Source organism: Poecilia mexicana, unplaced genomic scaffold, assembly GCF_051168715.1.
Source record: "Poecilia mexicana isolate PSO_F unplaced genomic scaffold, ASM5116871v1 scaffold_6, whole genome shotgun sequence".
In the NCBI taxonomy this organism is placed as follows: Eukaryota; Metazoa; Chordata; class Actinopteri; order Cyprinodontiformes; family Poeciliidae; genus Poecilia; species Poecilia mexicana.
In genome coordinates this window covers 33612937-33635609 of record NW_028263375.1, presented here as the reverse complement: position 1 = coordinate 33635609, position 22673 = coordinate 33612937, and the positions used below count along the sequence as shown (strand labels likewise).

Sequence of the window (22673 nt, the reverse complement as noted above, 5' to 3'; positions counted from 1 at the left end):
TCATCCATCACACAGGACAAGGATCAAATCCCCAACTCCAACATCTCTCTGCCTAGCTTCACAACCATACAGCATGATAAAAATATAAAGAGGAGCACCAAAAGCAAATGAGCTGGATTAGCAGAATTTGGTGTAATCCAGGACATTACTGTGGAATATTGTCTCTGATGACCAGATGTTAGCTGTTGGCATGTCAGTCTTTAGTCAGAGGCCTCTTCAGATTTTTTTTAATACTGTTTGCTACTGGAGATCTTTCTTCCTTACACATTAAAGTGCATTTGAATTTGAATATTTTCTCAGGCAGACATAATTTGTCACAAGACCTCTCTCTGTTATCTGTTCATGCTCCAAGAACCTTTTGTCATTAGCTGCTCAGAGGAAAGTGAATGATATTTTAACTGGAAGTTGAGCACTTGTTTTGAAAAACAGGGGGCGGGGATTGGAGCGCTGCTATTGCGTCACATTTTACTCTCAGTTGTGGGTTATAACACGTCTTTTCGCCATATTCACATATGCTTTGATACCAATGAAAAATATGCAAAATAGGTACAGTGATATAGACTTTGCCAAGCAGCTATTCAGCTGGAATTTAGTACCGAGGACAAATCGCAACGATACATTTCTCATCGACTTCTCAGGTAAGCTAATGTGTGCTAGCTAGCCAAGTAGCCACCCTGATCGTGTTTACGTGCCAGGGTGTAAAAGTCCCCGATTTTAACAAGAAAACAGCCGGTTTTAAGATATGTTAAGTACTTTATCAAGCAAGTGTAAAAGAGTAGATAGCTAAATGTTGGCTCACGGACGCTAGCACTGTTAGTGTGGCTGGTGAACGAAGCTGAAGTTGGTTTCCAATTCTAGCTTCCAATAGCTAAAGGGCGATTCCACTTAATTTTTCACTACTTTCCGCATCTTTAATCAACTCTAGTTTAGAAACTACTACACCTAGACACTTCAAACCTGGACTAGATTATTCTGCTCTAGTAGCAGAATATTTAAAACCATGTTTGGGATTTGTGAAACCTTTTTCTGATTTGTGAAAACTCAATAAAGTTCGATTTTCACCATTTTTGGCACCTCTTTCATTACTAGAACTGCTCTAATTAAAAAACTACAACTCATAGACACTTCAAACCTGGACTAGATTATTCTTCTCTAATAGCAGAATATTTAGAATCATGTTTGGGATTTGTGAAACTTTTTCTGATTTGTGAAACTTCAATAAATGTTGATTTTACCACTTTTTTGCATCTGGATTGCCATAGATTTACTAATTAAAAAAACTACAACTCATAGACACTTCAAACCTGGACTAGATTATTCTGCTCTAATAGCAGAATATTTAAAACCATGTTTGGGATTTGTGAAACATTTTCCTGATTTGTGAAACTTCAACAAAGGTTGATTTTACCACTTTTTTGCATCTGGATCGCACTAAAACTGCTCTAATTAAAAAACTACAATACCTAAACTCCTCAAACCTGGAATAGATTATTCTCCTCTTCAAGCTGGATATTTAAAACCATGTTTGGGATTTGTGAAACCTTTTTCTGATTTGTGAAAACTCAATAAAGTTCGATTTTCACCATTTTTGGCACCTCTTTCATTACTAGAACTGCTCTAATTAAAAAACTACAACTCATAGACACTTCAAACCTGGACTAGATTATTCTTCTCTAATAGCAGAATATTTAGAATCATGTTTGGGATTTGTGAAACTTTTTCTGATTTGTGAAACTTCAATAAATGTTGATTTTACCACTTTTTTGCATCTGGATTGCCATAGATTTACTAATTAAAAAAACTACAACTCATAGACACTTCAAACCTGGACTAGATTATTCTGCTCTAATAGCAGAATATTTAAAACCATGTTTGGGATTTGTGAAACATTTTCCTGATTTGTGAAACTTCAACAAAGGTTGATTTTACCACTTTTTTGCATCTGGATCGCACTAAAACTGCTCTAATTAAAAAACTACAATACCTAAACTCCTCAAACCTGGAATAGATTATTCTCCTCTTCAAGCTGGATATTTAAAACCATGTTTGGGATTTGTGAAACAGTTTTCTGATTTGTGAATACTCAGTAAAATTCGAATTTCACCTTTTTTTTTTCATTTGGATCACCATTGACCTGCTCTAATTAAAAAACTACTACAGCTAGAAACTTCAAACCTGGAATCGATTATTTTCAATTAATAGCAGAACATTTAAAACCATGTTTGGGATTTGTGAAACCTTTTTCTGATTTGTGAAACTTCAATAAAGGCTGATTTCGGACATTTTTTGGATATTAGTCACTCCAGCTCCAAAACTACAACACCTAGACTCTTCAAACCTGGACTATAATATTATGCTCTAATAGCAGAATATTTTAATCCATGTTTAGAATTTGTGAAACCTTTATGTGATTTGTGAAACTTCACTAAAGATCAGATTACCATTCTTATATGTTCCATGCAGTTTTTTTTTCAAATTCAATTCTAATTCAAAACCACTTTATTAATCCCAATGGGAAATAAAATGTTGGTGTAACTCATTAATTTTTCAAAGACTTATTGTAGATGGTGATGGCTGTTGGAAGGACAGATCTTTTGCAGGGGTCTGTTAAGTGAAGTTTCACAAATCAGAAAAAGGTTTCACAAATCACAAACATGATTCTAAATATTCTACTATCAGAGCAGAATAATTTAGTCCAAGTTTGAAGAGTGTAGGTGTTGTAGATTTGGAACTAGAAAATTCTAGAAGAAATTTAAATGGGGCCTGCCAAAGTGTGCCCGTCGGTTTGGACCCAGCGTTCTGATGCTAAAAATTAGCATTAATGCTAAAGAAAGCTTCAATGTAGTCAATAACCTGTGAAGTCAGAAGCATGTGGACTAAGCTGTACTTGTACCATTCTGTACGTTAAAATTAATGCATAAACTAAAATTTGACAAAATGCTAATGTTAGCATGAAGACTAGTATGTGGGGCATCATTAGCATGTTCTCTGTCATTGACTTACTCCATTCAGTATACTAAACATGGCAAATAATTAAGAAATTTAACAAATAGGTTATTTTAGGTAAAATGCTAATGCGCGCAAAGCAGTGCAATAGTGGGGGGCAGTGAAATGCTAATGTTTGTGCTAATTTTAATGAACTGCCTTGCTGCACAATAATGAAGATAAATAATAAAGAGAATTTCTATTGGGTGTAGAACAATAGGTGCCTGCCATGCAATGTATGGAGGCAGTGAACGCATTGCTATGGGCAGGCCCCAATTAGAGCAGTTCTTGTGTGACCGAGATAAAAATTAAAAAAAAAGTGGTGATATTGCACTTTTTGGAAGTTTCACAAATCAGAAAAAAGCTTCACAAATCCCAAACATGGTTTTACATATTCTGCTATTAATTGAAAATAATCTGACCCAGGTTTGAAGTGTCTAGGTGTTGTAGATTTGGAATTAGACCAGTTCTAGTGTGGTCCAGATGCAAAACAATACAGAAAAAGGTTTCACAAATCCCAAACATGGTTTTAAATATTCTGCTGCTAGTTGAAAATAATCTAGTCCAAGTTTGAAGAGTCTATGAGTTGTATTTTAGGAACTGGAGCAGTTCTAGTGTGATCCAGATGCATAAAAGTGGTAAAATCAACCTTTATTGAAGTTTCACAAATCAGATAAAAGTTTCACAAATCCCAAACATGGTTCTAAATATTCTGCTTTTAGAGCAGAATAATCTAGTCCAGGTTTAAAGAGTCTAGATGTTGTAGTTTTTAACTAGAGTCGATTAAAGATGCGGAAGGTCGTAAAAAATTAAGTGAATTGCCCTTTAGTCATTTCCCGAATCGGAAGTTAGAATTGGAAACCAACTTCAGCTACGTATAAAATAGATCATGTTCGTAACAGTTTTCCAAAGTAATTTTAGTGGAGGTCAAATATGTGGCAAAACTTTCATGTGGACCCTATATTTCATGTTTTCTTTCACTATGGAGGCTTATTTTTTACAGTTGCCAAATCTGAGCTTAGCCTTAGAAAAATTAGCCCCTTTACATGCAACGAGCAGAGCCGCAACATATTCTAAATCATATTGGTACAGATAACCCTGAAAAAGAGGACATTTAGACATTTAGAGCTACTCACCAGCAGTAGACACAGTCCAGTAATTTAACCTGCAACTATTTTTCTGAAGAACATTTAAATGGTGCCAAAAACTAAGATTCTATTGAACTAATACGTTGGTCTGACATCAGTTCATAATAATTTGAGGTGGGAAAAACAAACAGTGAAACAGATCAGTAAGTAGCAATGTTGGCTTCACTTTGTAACAATGATAAAATCCACTTGCTAATAGTATTTAGCTCAACAGTAACATAGTAAACATATTAGAAAGTTAACATTTGCTCTTACAAGCTCATTTCTTGACCTGCTTATGCTGGATCACAGCAGTGGGAAAACCATCAGAATGAGGAAGGACAGGGGGCGCAGTGTTTAAGTAGCCATAGATCCATAAAGTGAACTCAATTAAACTTACAAATGCATTTATTCTTCCAAAAGTAGCACCATTTGATTGAACATAGACAGGTCTCTGTAGGTAAACATCTTATTGCTAAGAAACATTGTTGCAAGTAAGAATACATAACCAAACACAAATTTCCTTAGTTTGCTCATAATACACAGTGATTCTTGAGAATAGGGACAAAATGGGTTTTAATTTTCCCATATTTTTTTTTTATTATTTCTCAACCTTATGTATGCAAATATGACAAATAATGTTTAGAAAATATGAAGATGCTAAGGTACAGGCTCCCAGATGCGAATTTTTTTTAAAAAATTACAATTTTAATCGACCTGACCCAAAACTTTGTCATCACCATCTGACAAAAATAAATCTAAAATGATTTTTAAAATACCCCATTAGTGATATTTTTACTCAATTTACAGACAAATGCTTCTCAAGAAATAAAATAAATATTATTTAAAACAAAAAACAAGAAAAAGTCCATCTGATGGAGTTGACAGTGCATGACGGAGTTGACACAGAACTGAAGGTGGTGACAAACTAGTGAGTAAAATGAAAAACTTGGTACATGTGAAGTAATGCAATTCATGTAAAATACATTAAAATGAATTAGTTGCACATTTAAGTGAGATTTGACAACAATTTCACTGAAAGAGTCAGAAAAACTCTGATGGAGTTGACATCTGACGGAGGTGACAAAATGCCAAACTACCTCAATTTATATGATGTTATTCTGAAGGAGGCCATATTGTAGCTCGTCAGGTCCATGAAATCTTTACATTATACCAAAATTAAGCTTTTATTTCGCAAAATTTCATCAAAGTTTTGTAAATTGTCAGTTATGGAGTTGACACATCATGGTTGTGACAAACAACTTAGGAATAAAACAGAAGAAAAAACTAAAGAATAACTTAAGCTAACCGGAGCTAACTAGCCCTCCTAGCAAAGGAAGAGAAAAGACAACGTCATGGGGTCCTCAGAAGTTCTGGTGCCCCCCAATAATGCCTGATTTTTTTACATTCTTTTCATTTCTGACGGTGTTGACAAAAACTAAGGACAAATTTCAACGGAGTTGGAAAATATCTAAAAATTATTTTTAATTCAATTTATCGATACTTTTATAATTATTTATATGACTACTTATACTTAATTGTCACAATATATAATTTTAGTATTTCTTTAATTGTTTTAAACTATAAGAATGTATTGAGTTCTGCTCCTGGACAAGGGCTTTTACAGGCATCATCCACCGACTACAATGTTTAAAATAAAAAAATATTCAGCAAAAAAAAAGAAAAATATACATTGTTGTGCTTACATGACCCAGGTTAGTTTAGTTAGATATTTGAAAAAAATATATTTTGTGTATATTATATTCAAATTTCATGCTTTATCCATAGGACCTGTTTTGTCCCTATTCTCAAGAATCACTGATTCATTCTTGATGTACCTGCACTTTTTTTTTAATGTATCCATGGATTGTTGCTGTAGTTCCAAACACTTACTGTTCCAAGCAGAAGAAAGTTTCACCAGAAAGCCAGCATTCTGTGAGCCATGTCCCACAGATTGAACGGTGCGTGTTGCTTGCTCCGGCAGAGATGTGGTACGGCGTGTTCCTGTGGGCCGCCGTGTCCTCCATCATCTTCCACCTGCCTGCAGCCCTGATCTCCCTGGCCACGCTGCGGCAGCATAAGATCGCCCGGTTCACACCCATCGCCATCCTCCTCATGGGCATTCTGGGACCAGTTTGTGGGGGGGTTCTCACCAGTAAGCCCTCCACCTGAGTGTGTGTGTTTGCTCTTCTCTTATGATATTTTAGTCAAGATGATCTAATTTTGTCTGGATAAAACAAGTAGGAGAAATCTTTAAATTGTATACATTTTCCACTGAAACACATAGATTCTTGTTTGTTTTTCAGAACATAGACTCATTATTTAGAATCCCCTGCAATATATTCATCCACACCATCATCTTCTGTTCCACATTTTCATGTTGGTAGGCCTACATAAAGTCATGAACCTGTTTGTGTCCCTCAGGTGCAGCCATAGCTGGGGTGTACAAAGCAGCGGGGAAGACCATGATGTCCTTTGAGGCGTTTGTTTTTGGAGTAGGACAGTCATTCTGCGTCGTCCTCATCTCTTTCCTCAGGATCCTCGCCACCCTTTAGCAGAGCCGAGTCTGCTGTTGGTTCCAAACCGGAGCAGAGCTGGAAGTGGAACAGAGTTGGACCAAACAAATTCAGCTTTTAGGCTATGATGTCATTTTGTTGTAATCTCAACAGGCCAGACTTTTCTGAACCGTCAAAGGTACATGTGTGTGAGCTTAAAGTATGCACCATGTTACGTTCTATCATTAGTTTGAATTATTGATCATAACACAGTGCTGTGTGTAGCAGCACTAGTGTTCGCTTTATTCCAAAGTGAGTGGAAAACTGCAGGGGGGGGGGCGTTGAAAAAATGTTTAAGTTCTCTATGCAGGATGTGAAAGCAGTGGGCTGCAGTTTTGTCACTCCATACTTTTCTTCCCTCAGGGTGTGCGTGCTTGCTTGTGAGACATTGCAGGTAAACCATGAATCTGATTGACAGGCTGCTTCACTGTTAAACCAAAATGTGGTGGTCAGATCGAAGACTTGCTTTATTTCTTGAGGCCTTATTTTGTGTTTTCTGGTTCCTGTTTGTTTGGCATGTGAAGCCATCTCTCTGAAGCTTCAGTGAGCAGCAGGTTGCACACTGAAGCCTCCGAGTTTACTATGTAAGGCAAGCTTGAACAATAAACAGACTCCAGTTGTTTAGATGACCTTTAACCCTACATCTTGCAGTTGTCCATCAATAACCTGACAGATGTGACCAGAGGTCTGGACTATGAAGCATGATTGTTGGCTTATCAAGTAATGTTTAGGTGCAGTTCAAAATGTTTCAGAACTACCAAGCAGGTTCATCTTTGAACTGGGCTTATTACCATGGTAACCTCTGCTGGATGTAAGCAGAACTGACACCAACTGATTATTCTGGTTCCTGAAGTTTAGAAATAGCACTTACCAGAGTTTTGTGACAGATTTTTAATCTTGATTACTTTGTAAAGCTTTGACCTGCTGATACTGGCTTCTACCCAATTCATTTTTCTGTTGGAGAACTAAAAGACATAACAGTATAGAGAATATGGTTGAGAATCGTGTCCTGTGATTATAACAGAGGCAGAGTTGTGTGAGAGCAGTTGCTGTCATTTAGGGATTTAATATTTCAGATAAAATCCTAACAACTTTAACTGGCTTTAGTATCTCACATTAGCCGTAGAGCAGCCATAATGAAGTAGACAGTACATTGCCAAATCCAGCAGGTTCCATGAGAGCTCAAAGCGAAGTAGCTGCTGTTCTGCTCTCTGTTCAGCCTTCCTTTTATCTGCTCAAAGTCCTGCTCTCTCTCGCCATCTCACAGCCATAAGGTATGAATATGAATCTGAATAAGCCACTCTGAATGCAAGCTAAAGATGCATCTGTGGTGTTAATACACATATTTGCTTTCTTCCATGAATCCATGTGTAACCAGTCGTAAGACCTTGGTTGTCTTCCAGGGTGGAGAACCAGCAGCTCACACACACACTGCTCTCCATTCTGTTCTTATTCATGTTTGCTAATATTTCTCCATATGTTGGAGTGTTTTCTCCCTGCTGTTTCATTCAGACAGAAATAAGGGGATTTTTGCAGACTCCCACGTCTTGCCCGGTTTCAGGAGGTCAACTAGTTTTGGAAGGTCTGGGAGTGTGATTAGTTTTATTTTTAATATTTCCTTTACTAAGCAAGTATTTGATATATTTGATGATTTTCAATGAACGTTTTTGTAAATGGTTTAAATTAATTGTACATTTTTAGGTTTTCTGACCAAGATCTAAATGGCTCTATTTTTCTGCAGATTCTATTTTTCTGTGTATATTTTTGCTTGGTAGATGTATCTTTTGCCTTTCACAGCTTATGAAATCTGCCCCGTGTCTGTGATTGATATTATGTTGCTTTTTGATAATTGTGAATCAAGGTACATGAATTAACAATTGAACAAATGTATTTTATGTCATTTGTTAGAGAAAATAAGTATTTGCAATTGATTTTTTTTTTGTTGTAACTTAAAGAAATCTGCTTTTGTTAAAAAATATTTTCATCATTTACTGTTGTCCCTGTATTGATGAATAAATGCTTGTTTTGGGGTATTTTTATACAAATATGTATTCTGCTTATTAGAATATTTCATAATAACAAAATAATGGCAACTGCAAACTTGTTTCACTGCAGAGCTGCACAGATTGAATGCTGTCACACATTTTCTATTCATCCAGTTGATCCATCGGCAGCTGCCTGAAGCAGCGTTGCACTGCAGCTGCATTTCCCAGATGTACTGAAAGCTGCTGCTGTGATACCAACCCAACAGGTTCCCCTCCTTTCAAACTGCTTCTAAACTTTGAGGGAATTTTATGACATGCCTCAGAAGGTGAAATAGACTTACCACTCAGTCTTAAATACATTAACTCTTTAGATCCCAGACGCTTGTTATTTTATGGTAAGGTTATTGAAAGCTCTATAAATATGGTTCACATGTAGTTCAGAAATCTAAAAGCAGTCATCCTGTTGAGAACGCCTCGGCTCAGTCACAGATTTCTAAATGTGTTCCTTTTTCAAAATTAGTTGTTTTTCCAGGAAAGCTAAGCTTTAAATAAAAATAATTTGTCACTATAACCAGTAATTTTCCTACATGTTTTCTGATGCAGTGCGAGTCCACACTGATATGAACTTGGCTACATGACCTGTGACCAGTGTTTCACTGCCAGACCAAAATGTTTGATTAAGACCTGATGAGAGCAGCTTCATCCACAGGTTTCCCCATGTGACCTTTGGTGACCTGTAAAAATGTGGCTTTCTTCCTTCTGTCCACTTTTTCTTTAAGGCTGAATTTGTGAACAACTAATAATTGTCATGTCAGCAGTTTCTCCTTCCTAAATTGTGGATCGTTGCAGTTCTCCTCCAGACTTACCACAGGCCTGTGCCAAACATCTGACGTCTTTACTGGACTGATTAAGATCTCTGCTTACTAATGAGGTCACCTGCAAAGGGAATTGATTGTGTTGGATTCTATTTTGCAGTATCATAATAAAGGGAGCTTAGTGCATGTAAAGGCTCCGGTCTTCAGATTTTCTTTATTGGAAAAACAAAAAACTATCATGTTCCTTACATTTAACAATGGGTACATAAAGATTAAGTGATGGTAATTTCTCATCACCAATGAAGAGTAGAAAATATATTTACAGAAATAAACATCTTCATGATTCTACAGCAGAGAGATGATGGGTTAAGCAGATTCTTGGAGCAAAAATGTTGCTAGTAGTTTTTTCTTTTACCTTTATATGTCACCTGTTTACAGGATATCATGCAAAGAGGTGAAATAAGCACAACCAGTTGTTTGACATAAAAGAATAAAGACATAAAATGGAAAGATTGTAAAACCTTTTACACCTCTGATGCTACAATATTTAAAAAGAGCAGCTGGACTTGCTCACTTGTTGAGTTGCCTTTTATTTACCCACTTAGGATTTGAATGTCCAGAATAACTGAGACCGAGAAAAATTGACACGTATCATCTCAATATTATGTATTTTCATATAGTAATGAAAATGTAAAACAAAAAATTAATGAGCTATAATTTGGTTGCACACTCCTAATCTGGCTTCTGTAACCAGATATGAGCCAAAGTGCCAAGACTCAAATTGTAGTGGTCAAATACATGTACAATCAGCAGGCCTCTGCTGCCACCCGCAGGACTGGTTTGGTAACAGCAGACATAATGAAGAAAAGCTAATTAGAGGTTTTTCCATTCGTTCTTGGGAAATGAAATAATTCATCATTATATTCATCAGTAATTAAAATATTTACTACAATTCTGGGAACAAAAAAATGCATGTAATGCTGAGATCAGTGCTTAATTGCCAAAGTTCAGTGAAAATGTTTTTTTTTTTTCACATAAGTTAATAATTACAACTTTATTGGAACAAGGTCCATTCTGAAACAATTATAACTGACTGACGCAGAAGCCGGAAGTAGTGTCAACATGTATTCCCTTCCTTCGCTGTGGGCCATGTTATTTTATGTTTCATTCAGTTAAGTTTGTGCAGTTATTTATTCCCTTCAGATGAACTGGTTTCATGTACTTAAATTACATAACTCAGTCAAGATATCCAGGTTTACTGAACCACAGAATGCTTTATGTGGAACAGGATTTTACCAACAGGCTCATAACACAGATAATGAACATCTTAAATCTTATTCTTTCTTATTTTTATCCAGGAAATGTGAACATGGATTTTTACAGCAACTTTTTTTCCTACAGATCCAAGAAATGCTGAACCTTTATCAGTTGTTGGCTAATCAGTACACCATGTTGTGGGTGTGTATGAATGGTCTACAGTCGAGGCAAATATGAGTGTTTTCTTTCTAAGGTTCAAAGGAACAAGTAACTTTTTACATTTTATATTTGAAAGTTGATCCTGTGCTGTGCAGTCAGCATAGAGCAGTGTGGAACAGACATGGAGAGGCCTAAATGTGGACAATTTTGATAAAAGAAAATTGTTTTTGATTTGTTTTTTTTTGTTTGCCTATCACATCCACACTTTCCATGGTTAGATAGTAGAAGCTGTACTAAGCTGCTTACTTCCAGCTAAATCACACAAATCTGTTAAATTTGAAAGAACATAATTTCAAATATGCAAGAGTCAGAGTTTCAGCTTCTCTGTGTGAGGTTCCTCTTAACACAAAAGCTGCTGGAGTTTTAAACTGTTAGCTACTCTCATAAAGACTTAAGGAAGAACTACTCTGGACTCTGGGAATCTCTGGTGATTATTTTTTATTTATCATAAGGCACACTATCACAATCTACATCACCATCAGCAACAAAAACAGAACAATGCTTGTGTTTAAATATGTATGTTTTTTTGATGGGAGCACTGGTGAATGTTATCACCACCCAAATGTTGGAATTGGTACAAAGAAGACCATCATCTGGTTTCATCAGATGCTGGAGAAAGATTGACTGGAACTCCATCCTCCTACATTTTCCAGTTCCTCTATTATTTCTTTTTGTAGTCTTCCAGATGAGCCATTATCCAGAAAGAGGGAACCAGGACGACGACGAAAAAGGCTGTCATCCCTATTGCTTGCTCCTGGATGGGGAGACAGTCATAGTGTTGTTTTATTGTCAATATTGATTCAAATTATACAAATCAACTAGATGGAAGGAAACTAGAAAGACTGGAAGAACAAATCCCAGGAGCATTCTGAGACTGTAGCACACACTAACTATATGCAATAATACATTAAAACAACAGAATATGAGATCATATAATTTTGCAACAGAAGTTTCTGTTCTCCAGCTGTAAGCTGGCACAACTCAGCTATTAACTTTATTACTGTATAATGATGAGATTCGTCGTTCTAAGTACACTACTGGAAGGGAATAGTTAAGGGTGTGAATTTTTAATAACGCAGTGGTTGAAAACAAGCGGTCACTACTCTTCAACCTAGCCGGTCAGCGCTACATGTCCGGATCAAGGTCGTTGTTGCCACCTGTTCGGTAGGCAGGTTCCGCTGGAACATGAGAAAAAAGTTCAACAAATTTACAGAAGAACGTGAAAGTTCCGCAGTTTAGTGTGTATACTGAGGTGCACACGCCACACTCAGTGGCACGTGCTATTTATTTGATAGTGTACGTGATGGATTTGGGCGGAACAATGGCGAGATACTGACGCACTTTTTTTTTCTTTTTTTTTTTTTAAAACGGCTAAATATAGATAAACTTCTAGTCGTGACACAATGAGTCTTTCTCCCGGGAACAAAGATAATAACTAAGTAATATATAATAACCCAAGATAATAACCCAGTAATATATTTAGATAAGTCTATATATAGACTTATCTAAAAGGAATTCTGAGAGGGAAAAAATAAAGAATTGAGAAGTTTGGCGCAGTTAAGGTAAAGCCTCTGAGCCGACATTCACATAACCCAGACACCTTTTAAACCAAGCTATATGCCAGAGATTAACAACGACCTGTGGGAGGATGAGATATGGGGTATGGGCCCCATGGAGATAAGGCAGTGACTGCAGGTGCGGCGGCTCTAAACTTACCCCAGCAGAGAGGTTTTCTTTGGCAGGTTTGGTCGTCAGATTAGCCGCAGGAACGACTCTGCTCCTGAGAGCAGTCCTGAACAGCCTGGAGACGGCGGGCAGAGACATGATAGAGGCGTAGAGGACGCTTGTGGTCACAGAGACAAGAGGGACAGCTCTCACCAGGCAGTCTGCAGCTACAAGTGACAGATACTGACTCCCGTAAGTCTGCTGCCTTTCACTTTATCTGCTCGTGCGATACAGTTAGTTTGGGCGCGCGCGTGTCTGCGTACGTGCAGGACATCCTCTCCTCTTTCCTCCCCAGACCACCCCCCTCCCCCCTGCACTACAACGATGGAATGTAATTGGCTGTCTCACCTTCAGAACGGAGGCTGGTCTGACTTACGTGTCCCCATTTCACTCTGCAAGCTGTAGGAGCTGCTGAGCGCAACAATTAATCTGACCACTTCATGTCGCTTCTGTACCAAGGCCGGAATAGTGAAAGTCTTAAATGATAGACTTTCACAATGATAATTAATTAGTTTAAAAAAAAACCACAATGATAATTAATTAATTAATTAATTAATTAATTAATTAATACGTCGTTTTAAGTAGTTTTAATGTTAGGTTAAAATTTGAAATTCAGAGTAGATGCAACCAAAAGTCTGTTAGACTACACGGTATAAAGATACTTCCACAGTTTTAAACACAATTCCGTCTTTTCCGCTCAGTTTCACTCTTTCAGAAAATTACCAGAATCAATTTAAGTCTGTGAATTCGCCCAGTTGAAAGATATTTTAGCTGCAGACACACATGCGCACAGGCCGCTATAACACACTAAAGCTGTTGGTCCCGAAGTAAGGAACCTCAGCCGAATCAATATTGGCAATTTCTTTATTATTATCGACCAGTTAATCAACTAAAAGAAAGCTGAATAAGGGTATCCCTCCATCTACAGCCAAAATAAATAGAGGAAAGAGGCCCGTCGGAGCCTTCTAAATAATCTCCAAGCATTTACTCTCTCGGCTATTTATTTTTAATCGTTTTTAATAGGATTTTAATAGTTCCACCTCCAACTATAGAATACAGTGTGTTTTAGGACTTTCCTGCAGAGGATATTTATATGCTTAACCCCTCCTCTGCTGTGTCCACTCAACATGGACCTGGTTTGCCCATGGAAACAGAAAAGGTTCCCGTCTATAGTCTTCACAATACCTGCCTTCTCACAGTTTACTAGTGGGGTAAAGAGAAAAGGGGAAGAAACATAAAAAATACTTTTAATATTATTTTTAGATTTTGAAACTTTAAAATGGGTCAATTTGACACGCAACTGTCTGCTTTGTCTTCTATAGAAGCAGCAAAGATTTACATATTTTTTTACACAGTTTTTCCATATCTCTTCGAGTTCATTTGCTAATTAATAGCGATGTAGAATCTTTTGAGTTTTTGTACACAAAAACTCAAAAGATTCTACAAGTCAATATTTGGCTGATGATTTTTTTATGTCCTGATGCGTAAGACCTCAGAATATAGAGAATCTGTGCTTTCTTTTTACCATGATTGTCGGACAGTAGATTTTGATATAGCTATATTGCGCTATTTGAAATGTTAAATGTGTGTTTTTTTAGGGGATTTATTGTTTTATGAAGTGTAAAAGTACACCACAAATAACTTCAATCATGGATTCTACAAGTAAATCAGCTCAGCATCTTAACTTTTATTGAGTGACAGGGTCAATGGATTCTAATTCATGTGACTAAATTATTTCAAAACTGTTTAATTTTGTTTGACGTCATGTCTTATTTCTGGAATGTCAGATAAACTTCTAGAGAAAGAATAGCTAACCCACGTGTCAAACTCAAGGCCCGCGGGCCACATGTGGCCCGCCATGTCATTTTATGTGCGCCCCCCCTAACCCCCCCCACACACACCAGCATTTTATAGGCCGATGATTGACTTAAAATAGGTTTTGAGCACGAATGGACTACAAACTACATCTCCCACAATGCATTCCGTTTGTTACCAGCCAACATTACGGCTTCTCGCCACTAGAGAGCAGCAGAGTCACCTCAAGCTGCTTAAAAATCGATTTACAAGTAAGACTGTGAATGAAGATGTGTGCGAGTTGGTGTCAGGGCAGCAGGTCGCGCTAGACTTTTTTTGTTATCCGTTATCTTGACCGACAACATAAAAAAAAAAAATCGGTCATGTACTATTTGTAATTTTGATAGTACATGATTGTAATTTCCGTGAAATTACAATCATATTAACATCGGCTATTTAGTCGCATTTTATGCGGCTTAGTTAATATTCACCGTGAATCCAGATCCCATCACAAATTAAGCAGATAAATGTATCTACATTTTTCTAGTGACAAAAACCACCCCAATAACTTTTAATAAATTGAATTAAGCGACTTCACTTAAATTAGCATCACTTCACCCGCTGGGGTCTGAACGCACTTCCTCCTGGTCTCCACCTGCAGAAAAATCTGCGCTAATTCATCACAGTGAGTTGGAGCTGTCTGATCCAAACAGATCAACTGAACTCCGAGTGTTTTACCCTGCGCAGTCTGCGCTTTTACCAGGATTTTTTGTTGTTTTGTTTTGTTTTTTTCCGTGGTTTCGCTTCTCCGAAACGGACAGATGTTTCGTCTGCAGCTCCTCCAGAACTCCGCTCTCCTGCACTCTTAGAAATGGCTGTAAATTTACGGTGGAATTCCAGCAGTAACATACTGTTATTCCAAAATACGGTAGGATATTGTCAATTTGATGTCTTCTTCTGCTGTCACAATCAAGACTGATGACTGGCAGTAAACTACCGTAAATAATTGTACAATATAGTTTTTTCCCCAGGAAAGACATTTTACTTGTATTTGCATCTTAGAGAACCAGCATTTAAAGACAATATTAAACGGAAAGAAAAAAAAATACTTTCCATAATAAATCTTTTAGGGAATGAATCGAAATCTACAGAGCATAATCAAAAATGTTAGAATACCAGTGCTGGTGTTGTTTGTTAAAAATACAATGTTAATTAAACACTTGTTTAGTCAAATTCAAAGACAGGTTTGTCAGTTTCCCTAAAGAGATGGTGTTTGCTAAAGAGTTGCCCCCACAATCTCAACGTATCTGTGACGTCACGTGTTTGCCCGGGAGACAGCAGTATGGCGTCTTGTCTGGAGCTTATCAAGGTAAGTTCCCCAAAGCTATTAAAACTTTGGTCTTTATGTTTTCTTTTTAATGTTCTCTCTTTAATGCATTTATGTAATGTAATGGTGATGTATTGTCTGAATGTTTGTAACTCCCTGGCGGACATTATACCACAATATATGCTGCGTTTATACTGTTATGTATTCTGTATCTCAATAAAGATCTATTTAAAAAAAAAAGGTAAGTTCCATGTTAAAATCATCATGTGATTCTTGAGAATAGAGACAAAATGGGTTTTAATTTTCCCCTTTTTTAAATTATTTCTCAACTTTATGTATGCAAATATGACAAATAATGTTTTGGAAATGTAAATATGCTAAGGTGCAGGCTCCCAGTTGCAACATTTTTTTAAATTAAATTTTTAATAGACCTTACCCAGAACTTTGTCATCACCATCTGACAAAAATAAATATAAAATGATTTTTAAAATACCCTATTAGTGATATTTTTACTCATTTTACAGACAAATGCTTCTCGAGAAACAAAAGAAATATTATTTAAAACAAAAAACAACAAAAAAGTTCATCTGACGGAGTTGACAGTGCATGACGGAGTTGACCCACAACTGAAGGTGGTGACAAACTAGTGAGTAAAATGAAAAACTTGATACATGTGAGCAATTTATGTAAAATACATTAAAATTAATTAATTGCACATTTAAGTGAGATTTGTCAACAATTTCACTGAAAGAGTCACAAAAACTCTGATGGAGTTGACATCTGACGGAGTTGACGAAATGCCAAACTACCTCAATTTATATGATGTTATTCTGAAGGAGGTCATATTGTAGCTCGTCAGGTCCATGAAATCCTTACATTATACCAAACTTAAGCTTTTATTTCACAAAATTTCATCACAGTTTTGAAAATTGTCACTTATGGAGTTGACACATCATGGTTGTGACAAGCAACTTAAGAATAAAACAGAAGAAAAAACTAAAGAATAACATAAGCTAACCGGAGCTAACTAGCCCTCCTAGCAAAGGAAAAGAAAGGAAGAGGTCATGGGGTCCTCAGAAGTTCTGGTGCCCCCCAATAATGCCTGATTTTTTTATTATTATTATTATTATTATTATTATTATTATTATTATTTTTACATTCTTTTCATGTCAGACGGTGTTGACAAAAACTAGGGATGGAGTTGGAGTTGGAAAATATCTACAAATTATTTTTAGTTCAATTTATTGATACTTTTATAATTATTTATATACTTAATTGTCATAATGTATAATTTTTGTATTTCTTTAATTGTTTCAAACTATTATTGAGTTCTGCTCCTGGACGAGGGATTTTACAGGCATCATCCACCGACTACAACGTTTGAAATAAAAAAATATTCAGCAAACACCAGGAAAATATACATTGTTGTGCTCACATGACCCAGGTTAGTTTAGTCAGATATTTGAAAAAAATTACATTTTGTGTATATTTTATTCCGATTTTGTGCTTTATCCATAGGACCTGTTTTGTCCCTATTCTCAAGAATCACTGGTTTTTGATTTTGATTATTTTTAATGAATGCATTAACTTTCTGTTTGCGCAACAGTATCAACTTATGCTTGACGTAAGTTTATTTGTTTGAATATCGCGGTACGACTGTTCAGTACAGGGGTGCTCAAGTCCAGTCCTTGAGAGCTGCTATCCTGCAACTTTCAGATGCTTCCCTGCTCCAATTAACACACCTGAATCAAATGAAAAGCTGGTTAGCAGGTCCGTTCGGAGCTGATCCTGGTCTGTTGGAGTAAAGATGCATCGAAAAGTTGCAGGACCTCTCGAGGACTTGACGTGAGCACCCTTGGTTATTATTTTTGTTAGCAGTTAAAGCTAGCCAAGCAGGTGTAGCACGGGGTGTCGGGTGGTTAAACAAACATTAAAACTGTCAGAAAGGCAGTTTGAGTTAACATTATTTAGCTGCGGAGTCGTTTTCTTGAAGTTTTCGGCTATAGACGGCATAATGGGGAGAGTGGCTGTGCTGGACCGTGGTTTGATCTATGCGAGCAAAGCTAAGCCAAAATGTTTTTGTCTCTATAAATAATAATTATAATAAATAATGACATTGGCTGCCTCTTTTTTCTTCATTAGTACTTCATGATGGTGACTGAAGCCTGTTATGATGACTTCAACACATTTCTTCTGACAGGTTGGTAGAAGAAATCCTCTCCAGAATGTTTCTATAAGCTGACTAATTTCTATAATGCCTAATGTCTGAGTTGTGTTCATGGTAATTATTTCTGACATTTTTATGCTTTATGTTGTAGGTGGTAAAAAATGCTCTCCAGGGTAAACCGGGTGGACAAAGTATGTTGTTGGGTCTGGTTAGTTTTGCTCACTTCTCTTTAAAATCTGTATTTTTTTTATCCTAATGTGTCTGCTATTTATCCTGTTGTTCCTCCAGGCTGGGAAAACCAGGCATTCTTCTGTTGGTTCATGTGCTTCGTCCTACATCCAAAGGCCACAAGAAGAATCCAAAACAGCTCATGTCAAACTGTGGACCATGTTTTCAGATATGTGCAGGTATGTGGTTATTTTAATGATTCTGCTTTGTAGAAGCACTTTCTTATTGTCTTTGTTTGCTATCTGAATGTAGCTGTGCTACTAAATATATTTAATAATTTTTATTTGTCTCCTTATCATTATGTCAAAGATGCAAGCCAGCTTTGAAACCTTCCTCATTGCCGTGCAACCAGGACAGCCCGTCCTCCTGCATGTTGGTGAAAACAAGAGCAGCACCAAAGACACTTCACAAGATCATCCAAGGTAGCTTTTGATGAACTTTGAAAGCACACTTCTCATTCAACTTCTGTACATTAATCCAGCCTACAGTTTTCAACATTGATGTGACTTGCACGACAATTGAGGAGTTTAAGATCCTTGCTTTTACTTTGCCTGACAGAGTGGACACTATTTATTATGATGATCATTTAAATGCATACTGTATCAATAAGAGGATTTGTTTTATGTTCTTCCAGTTAAGGACTTGGTTTATTACAGTCCCTGTGGCAAGCAGTTTTCTGCATGGTCAGCATTGAAGGCCATATTGTCTTTGAGAGGGTCCAGCCAACATTCCAGACGGCACAATGTTGTCCATCTTCTTCATCTTCAGCCTCCAATGAGGCAGCCAAGACTTTGGTTCATTCAACGGTAAAACCATTCCTGTATTTTTTTTTTTACAATGACATGGTTTTAAAGCAAGTTATGATTAACATTTGACAAAGGTGGTGATGTTTTCTCTTTACGTAATTAAAAACAGCTTTATTTATATATTGTACCAGCTGTATTCAAAATGCCTCACTATTTGTATTCTCGGGAATTTTCCCATTTTTAATTTTGTTTTTTAGTCGCTTCATTGGGATTAACCCAGAAAGGGGCACAAAAGCCAGTCATGGGAAGATGGTATCCAAAAAGACAGGAAAGTCCATTCAAAAGAAAAAGTGACGGTCAATGTTCAGGTTTCCACCTTCATCAAAAACATGATGGACTTTGAGTGGCATCTCATTCAGGTTAGTTGTTGTCCTTTTCTTTTATTTGAAATATTTCTGTTTCCATATTATTTAGGATCTAAATGATATTGTCTTTTCTTTTTCCATGTTGGACAGTGCCTTCATCTGCATTTAATAAAGTAAGTGCCACTTGGACTCTTGAAAACCATTAATAGTTCACATTTTAAAACCCTGTTAGAATTCCACATTATTTCAGCCATGTTGAATTTTAGGTTTTGGAAGTAATTTTTCTTTAGTTTGTTTAGTGATAACCAAAGCATGGATATTTTTTTAAGAACTTTGTTATGTTCATAATATTGTAGAAATTAATGAGTTAAACCCAGTTTATGTCACTGTAAACTGAAAGTCTTCAATTTTTATTCCAGTGTTAGTGAAACTATATATTGACTTTGAAGGCCTATTTTTTACCAGTTCTCTGAGGAATGGTTTTGTTATTCATTTTGAATGTTTGAATATACTGGAAATATATGTGGCTTGGTGCCTTTAAATAAAAATTCTGTTCTGACGGTTACTTATCACATCCTCTTCTGTGTTATGTGAAGTTCTGATTATGCATTTTAGAACCGCATCAATTGTAGCACTTCTAAGAAGCTTACACTGGGTTAGGTATTAATGTTCTATCGTAAAACTAAGACTGTACTGTACTAATATGTTTTTAGACTTAACTTTAATCAGTCAAACCGATTTACTCAGGAATGTATTAAATATTTGAGTGAACCAAAATATTACAACTAGATGTTACCTGACTTAATATATGTGTTTAACTGTCATTTGGGAAAGCCCAAATGAGTCAGGTGTTCTCCCGTGGTATACTAAACCTGGACCAGCTGGCAGCAGGCGAGGAGAGCTGGGTGTTAATGTAGCGGGAGCAGACGTCTCCGAAAACGTCGGACAGATATTGCAATTAAGGGAAGCACTGATGAACCGAGCAGAAATGTGAGATTTGTACATCTTCATTCTCTCCTACAAACATTGTTTAAATCATGTTGTGTCACGGCTGCTAAGCAACATAACCTGAGGTGGAGGCTAGACAGCTAGCTGAAGGCTACAGCTTCTCTCTGCAATGCGCTGCCTTCGCAGGACCCCACTTTCGTAGACCGGGTCGTTTCTCAAGCCCATAACCTTGAAAGGATGCAGACCCTGAAGTCGGACACAAAGCTCTAGTGGTCTGGAACACTTATTTTTATATATTTTTTACATGTATTTTTTGTTTGCGTCTTTTCTTTGTTGTATTTGTTTTTCTCGTTTGCTGTGCGTTTGCACCTGTCGGCCACCGTAGTATTTTAACGATTCTGTATTTTACTTCTGCTGGGCTCCATATGGTTGTGTATTTGTTAGAAGTTGCATTGTGATCACTGTTATGTGTAGAGTGTTATGGGGTTCCCCTGTCTGACTGCTGACTCCCACTCACATGTGATGGACTTGTCATTTGGGCAAGGGATCAGGGGAGCGGGAGGACCCGGACCAATGCTGACAGAACACCGGAAGAGCGGAGAGTTCAGTGTGTTTTTAGCAGTGAAGCTATTCAGTTTAGTGTAACGGTTTGTTAGAGGCGCAGCTGCTCGCTCTTGTTTCTAATAAACCCTGTTGGCGGTACTACGTCTGCGGTGTGTTGGCGTCATTACAGTATTTACTTACAGTATACCACTTGAAAAGATAATTACAGGATTGAAAAGGTAAATGTCCAGTAAAATACTGGTATCTACAGACGCCAGCTTTTTTTTTTTTTTTTTTTTTTTTACCGTTTTTCTGAAAGAACGGTAAAAAAAAAAACTGGCGTCTGTAGCTACCAGTATTTTTTTTATCGTTCTTCCAGAAAAACGGTAGATTACCGTTCTTTCGAAAGAACGGTAAACTACTGGCAGCTATAGACGCCAGTATTTTACCGTTCATTTAAAAAACAGTAAACTACTGGCAGCTACAGACGCCAGTATTTTACTGTTATTTCGAAAAAACGGTAAAGTACTGGCAGCTACAGACGCCAGTATTTTACCGTTCTATGGAAGAACGGTAATCTACCGTCAAGATTAATTACGGTACATCAACTGTGGATTTACAGTAAACTTCTGGCGTCTATAGCTGCCAGTTTGTTACTGTAAATTTACAGGATTATTTCTTAGAGTGTAGTTCTAAATATGGCGGAACACTTTAATACAGAGGGCAGAGCAGAAGGTCAGAACTACAACATGGTGGAACACAATGATTACAGAGGAGGCCTCAGCTGGCAGTTAGAACAACTTCCTGTTTTGGGCATTATACAGGTAGATTAACCAAACCACTGTTACACATTGGATTAGTGTGGTTATGAAAATTAAGTTTACTGAAAGTTTCAAAATAAAACTCTGCAAATTCCACTCACAAAAGTGTACCGCCGTAGGCGGTGCAAAAATAAAAATCTTTTTTTATGTTTTTTTTCTCAGGATAACATTTTTTCTCATTAACATTAGCATTTCATGGGTGTCTCAAAGATAGAAATCCTTCCCCAGCTTTCTGTCTCACACACACACACACAGCAGTCAGCTGAGGATTCATTGCTGTAGCAACAGAATACAGAGATAGACAGAGCTGCTGGTTTGGACTACAAAGACTCTGTAGTTCTAAATATGGTGGAACACTTTAATACAGAGGGCAGAGCAGAATGTCAGAACTACAACATGGCGGAACACTCAATTATTACAGAGGAGGGCTGAGCTGGCATTGAGAACTACTTCCTGTTTTGGGCATTATACAGGTAGATTAACCAAACCACTGTTACACATTGGATTAGTGTGTGTAAATGAAGTTCACTGAAAGTTTCAAAATAAAACTCTGCATATTCCACTCACGAAAGTGCACTGCCATGGGCTGTGCAATAATATCAATCTTTTTTTATGTTTTTTTGCTCAGGATAGTGAGCAAAAAAATTAGCATTTCATGGGTGTCTCAAAGATAGAAATTCTTCCCCAGCTTTCTGTCTCACACACACAGCAGTTGGCTGAGGGCCAATCGCTATAGCAACAGAATCCAGAGAAAGGCAGAGCTGCTGGTTTGGACTACAAACCAGCAGCCATAACTGCCATAACTGTAGTTCTATCTATGACCAAGACTCAGTTAAAACAGAGGCCTGAGCAGCATGTCAGAACTACAACATGGCGGAACACTCAATTCTTACAGAGGAGGAGTTGGCTGGTATTATAAACTACTTGTGCTTTGAGCATTATATAACTGATTTAACCCAATCACTATTACACATGAAATTAGTGTGGCAATTTCAAATGAAGCTTATTGAAATTTTTCAAAATAAAAGCCTTGACAATTTTTACGTCATGTAATTGCTCTTTTTTA

The 22673-nt window shown here is 37.0% G+C and overlaps 2 protein-coding genes across 3 annotated transcripts; both read left to right on the top strand.

The window, feature by feature from the left end:
* The first annotated feature begins 426 nt into the window (after positions 1-426).
* Positions 427-8712, top strand: tmem170a (transmembrane protein 170A). The gene is made up of 3 exons (XM_014978647.2): positions 427-638; positions 6097-6267; positions 6537-8712. The coding sequence occupies exons 1-3, from the start codon at positions 527-529 to the stop codon at positions 6665-6667; spliced, it is 414 nt and encodes a 137-aa protein (XP_014834133.2). The 5' UTR covers positions 427-526; the 3' UTR covers positions 6668-8712.
* Positions 8713-17820: 9108 nt separating this feature from the next.
* On the top strand, positions 17821-20945 carry LOC148159538 (uncharacterized). Of its 2 annotated transcripts, XM_088006648.1 has the most exons (6): positions 17821-17989; positions 18108-18147; positions 18245-18363; positions 18494-18606; positions 18819-18990; positions 19188-19429. In XM_088006648.1, the coding sequence occupies exons 2-6, from the start codon at positions 18118-18120 to the stop codon at positions 19282-19284; spliced, it is 531 nt and encodes a 176-aa protein (XP_087862774.1). In that variant the 5' UTR covers positions 17821-17989; positions 18108-18117; the 3' UTR covers positions 19285-19429. The 2 variants fall into 2 exon arrangements, 1 of the variants encoding a protein (XP_087862774.1); XR_015763114.1 differs by adding an exon at positions 19446-20945 and having other exon boundaries at positions 17821-18363; positions 18819-19349.
* The last annotated feature ends 1728 nt before the right edge of the window (positions 20946-22673 follow it).